General features: G+C 26.1%; 1 protein-coding gene across 1 annotated transcript in view; it reads right to left on the bottom strand.

Moving 5' to 3' along the window:
• Positions 1–5,399, bottom strand: part of LOC106476686 (long chain acyl-CoA synthetase 8-like) — a gene marked incomplete at its 3' end in the record, with an annotated part of 15,716 nt that overhangs the window by 3,672 nt on the left and 6,645 nt on the right. The window contains exons 3-6 of the mRNA XM_013937321.2: positions 4,418–4,487; positions 2,600–2,658; positions 549–613; positions 305–376 (exon numbers count right to left, since the gene is read on the bottom strand). Of these exons, the coding sequence (XP_013792775.2) occupies positions 305–376; positions 549–613; positions 2,600–2,658; positions 4,418–4,487 (266 nt within the window). The remainder of the gene's footprint in view (positions 1–304; positions 377–548; positions 614–2,599; positions 2,659–4,417; positions 4,488–5,399) is intronic.

Here is a 5,399-nt window from a genome sequence, read left to right as displayed (position 1 = left end):
GAACATAGTTTATTATAACCCTAATATCTGTATATATATATATATATATATATGAACATAGTTTATTATAACCCTAATATCTGTATATATATATATATATATATGAACATAGTTTATTATAACACTAATATCTGTATACAGCTGAGCATAGTTTATTGTAACTAATATCTGTACATAGATAATCACAGTTTGCTATAACTAATATCTGTATATAGATAAACAGAGTGTATAGTAACTTGCACAGACAAATGTAAGCTAAAATGTCACATATTAATCAATAATGTACTTTATGTTTGCTACTTACAGGGACAGACATTATGATAGTAGGTTTTAGAAGCGAAGCATCTCCTTGACATCCAGACTTCACTGCTGTAGACTAGAGAAATAGGTTCAGAAGGGACACTAACTAGACAAACTAATGAAAACTCTGATTAAAGTACAATATATGATGATAAATATTTTTATTAACATTTCAAATAAACCTACTATAAATAAAAACCTATTTGTTGTGTAAAGAACACTACAAAACATATGTGACATATGTTTACCTTGTCTGTCATCGTTTGAGGAGAAGAGTAGCCTATCGGAATGCCCATGGCCAAGAAAAAGTTCTCTGTAATATGAAAACTAACAATGTATAGTAGTTCTCAATGAATAAAGTTCTCTAATATGAAAACTAACAATGTGTAGTAGTTCTCAATGAATAAAGTTCTCTAATATTAAAACTAACAATATATAGTAGTTCTCAATGAATAAAGTTCTCTAATATGAAAACTAACAATCTGTAGTAGTTCTCAATGAATAAAGTTCTCTAATATGAAAACTAACAATATATAGTAGTTCTCAATGAATAAAGTTCTGTAATATTAAAACTAACAATATATAGTAGTTCTCAATGAATAAAGTTCTTTCTAATATGAAAACTAACAATATATAGTAGTTCTCAATGAATAAAGTTCCGTAATATTAAAACTAACAATGTATAGTAGTTCTCAATGAATAAAAATAAAGTTCTTTGTAATATTAAAACTAACAATATATAGTACTTTATTCATTGAGAACTTCTCTAATATGAAAACTAACAATATATAGTAGTTCTCAATGAATAAAGTTCCGTAATATTAAAACTAACAATGTATAGTAGTTCTCAATGAATAAAAACTACTATATATTGTTAGTTTTAATATTACAGAACGTTCTCTAATATGAAAACTAACAATATATAGTAGTTCTCAATGAATAAAGTTCCGTAATATTAAAACTAACAATGTATAGTAGTTCTCAATGAATAAATTACAGAACTTTATTCATTGAGAACTACTATATATTGTTAGTGTTAAAACTAACAATGTATAGTAGTTCTCAATGATAATAAGATAGTCATGTTGCTATTATACCATTATTAATATAATGTAATTGTCATATTAATATCACACCAATGATAATAAGATAGTCACGTTGCTATTATACCATTATTAATATAATGTAACTGTCATATCAATATCACACTAATGATAATAAGATACTGTCATGTTGTTATTATACCATTATTAATATAATGTAACTGTCATATCAATATCACACCAATGATAAGATACTGTCATGTTGCTATTATACCATTATTAATATAATGTAACTGTCATATCAATATCACAATTATGATAATAAGATACTGTCATGTTGCTATTATATCATTATTAATATACTGTAACTGTCATATCAATATCACAATTATGATAATAAGATACTGTCATGTTGCTATTATACCATTATCAATATACTGTAAATGTCATATTAATATCACACCAATGATAATAAGACAGTCATGTTGCTATTATACCATTATTAATATAATGTAACTGTCATATCAATATCACACCAATGATAATAAGATACTGTCATGTTGCTATTATACCATTATTAATATAATGTAACTGTCATATCAATATCACACTAATGATAATAAGATACTGTCATGTTGCTATTATTCATTGGTGTAATATTGATATGACAGTTACATTATATTAATAATGATATAATAGCAACATGACAGTATCTTATTATCATTGGTGTGATATTGATATGACAGTTACATTATATTAATAATGGTATAATAGCATCATGACTATCTTATTATCATTGGTGTGATATTAACATGACAGTTACATTATATTAATAATGGTATAATAGCAACATGAAAGTATCTTATTATCATTGGTGTGACATTAATATGACAGTTACATTATATTAATAATGGTATAATAGCAACATGACAGTATCTTATTATCATTGGTGTAATATTGATGTGACTGTTACATTATATTAATAATGGTAAATAAGATACTGTCATGTTGCTATTATACCATTATTAATATAATGTAACTGTCATGTTAATATCACACCAATGATAATAAGATAGTCATGTTGCTATTATACCATTATTAATATAATGTAACTGTCATATCAATATCACAATTATGATAATATCAAAGAATAAGAAAATACCATCATGTCCATATCACACCACTAGTAATATCAAAGAATTTTAAGTCAGATTATGAAATTTATCATTGGTAAATAAAGAAATGTTCACTCTTACCTACAGCTAACTCAAACACATGTGCAAGTGGAAGAAATGCCATGAAGAGTTCAGTGTTCCTGTAAAATAAATTCATTGTACAGGTCACTGGTTAGGCCACATTTGGAATATTGTGTTCAGTCTTGGCCTCCTTACTTTAAGAAAGACTGAATTGTTGGAAAGTGTTACTAGAATGGTGCCTGGGATGGAGGGATTGTCATAAGAGGAGAGGTTGAAATCTCTCAAGTTGTTTTCTCTTGAAAAAAGAAAACTTAGGGGGATCTGATTGAGGTGTTTAAGATTGTGAAAGGAATTGATAGTGTTGATGTATCATATTTTTTCATATTTAACAGTGAGAATAGTAGGACTAGGGGAAACAAATATAAATTTTGGTATAGTAGGAGTCATCTTCAGCTAAGACAGTTTCATTTTTCTAACAGGGTGGTTGGCCTTTGGAATGGGTTACCTTTGGATGTTGTAGAGGCAGTAACTTTAAGTAAGTTTAAGAAAAAGCTTGATAAGGTTATGAATGATAAGAGCTGGCTTTTTTTTTAATTATTATAATTTATTTTAGAGGATGTAACAGCCAAGATGGACCAATAGGTCCCATGTTGTCCCAAAACATTATGTTATTATGTGTTATGGTATGATAAAAGAGAAAATAAAATTTTTATACAGCTCCACTGGAGAAAATCAAGTGTTTAAAACAAAGCTTTTTATTTAAAAACTAAAAACTTAAGGTTTTACACTAATGTGTATATAATCCAAGTTTAAAGTAGGTGAATGGTACTTCAAAATACAACAATAAATTAATAAGTATTTCACTGCCCTAAAAAAATGTTTTAATTTTTCATAAATTCATGCAAAGCTACAGAAGGGCTATATATGCTAGCCACTTCTACTTTCGATCTGATACACTAGAGGGAAGGCAGGTACTCAACAGCACCTACTGCTAACTCTTCGACATCTCTAAAGGAATAATAATGGGATTTGACTGTCACTTTTATACATCATCCATGCCTTTAAAGTGGATTCAAAGTCAGCATGTAATTATTAGGTTATGTCTTGAGTAAAATTATTTATAAGTTTGTTTAAACTCATAGAAATGTAAGTATGAGATGAACTTATAAAATATTAGAAACATATTAAGATACTATTATGTATACAGTATTAATACTGTATATTAATACTGTATACATAATACTGTATATTAGAAACATATCAAGATACCATTATATTATCATTAATACTGTATACTTAATACTGTATATTAGAAACATATTAAGATAACTAACCTATATTATCATTAATACTGTATACTTAATACTGTATATTAGAAACATATTAAGATAACTAACCTATATTATCATTAATACTGTATACTTAATACTGTATATTAGAAACATATTAAGATAACTAACCTATATTATCATTAATACTGTATATTAATACTGTATACTTAATACTGTATATTAGAAACATATTAAGATACCTAACCTATATTATGAAAAACAAGCAAAGAAATTAGTTCATCTAAAGCAATAACAATTACATCAAAAAGTAATTTTTGTAACATCAAGAATACACGATAACATAATAGAAAATATCAACAAGGATATAATATAGAATCTTAAATTGAACTTGTTGTTTCTATCAGTCATCAAAAAGTAATTTTTGTAACATCAAGAATACACGATAACATAATAGAAAATATCAACAAGGATATAATATAGAATCTTAAATTGAACTTGTTTCTATCAGTGAGAGTGAAAAATAAATGAATCTAAACACACCACACTTGAAGATTAAAAAGGTAAGTATGAAAATAAAAATTCTTACATTAATCCAGCAGAGACAGTTGCAAAACCATTGGCTGTGGTAATAATATTTTTATGAGTGATCATCACGCCTGTTAATAAGTGATCAAAAACAGATCAGAAGTCTAAATAAAAACAGAAAATTATCATTCAGGAAAGTGTTATAAAAGCAATAATTTACCAATCTTGTAGCCTTACTAGGGAAAATTCAAATATAATAAATAGTGTAAATACAATTTACATATATTTACACACAAATGCAGTTAGAGTAAACATATTTAATAGCTCTAAATCTTGATATGAAAAATTTCAAATCAAGAAAATTAACCTACATTTTATTTATACTGACTATTGACGTACTTTTTCTAAATATTGAATATTTTACCTACAATTTATAAAAAACTGACTTTTATATTACAGTTTCTAAACACTGAATGTATATCTACTAGGGGTTTGTATCTCATCATAGTAGTTAATACGATAAGCATCTAGACATTGATGCCGCAATACAATCTATATATATAGATACAGAAGTTTTACCAATGGTTTGTTACAAAGTTTGACAGTCTTGTCTGTAATTTATTACCTATATGACTAACATTGTCTTATTTAAGTACTTAACACTTTACAGTGCTTTCCGAATTCTCAAGTTTGATCAACTAAATGGCAGCTGACAAGAGAAGTAAAATAAAAAAAAGTTAATATCTGTATATATTTTGTTCTTGTTAATTTGTTATGTCACTTTGCATGTAACGTTTTTGATAAAAGAGAAGTAATATAAAACAAAGTTAATATCTGTTTATCTATTTTGTTATTGTTAATTTGTTATGTTACTTTGCATGTAATGTTTTTGATAAAAGAGAAGTAATATAAAACAAAGTTAATATCTGTCTATCTATTTTGTTATTGTTAATTTGTTATGTTACTTTGCATGTAATGTTTTGGATAAAAGAGAAGTAATATAAAACAAAGTTAATATCTGTCTATCTATTTTGTTATTGTTA

Source organism: Limulus polyphemus, unplaced genomic scaffold (genome assembly GCF_000517525.1).
Source record: "Limulus polyphemus unplaced genomic scaffold, Limulus_polyphemus-2.1.2 Scaffold11232, whole genome shotgun sequence".
In the NCBI taxonomy this organism is placed as follows: domain Eukaryota; kingdom Metazoa; phylum Arthropoda; class Merostomata; order Xiphosura; family Limulidae; genus Limulus; species Limulus polyphemus.
This window is presented reverse-complemented; position numbering and strand designations above follow the sequence as displayed.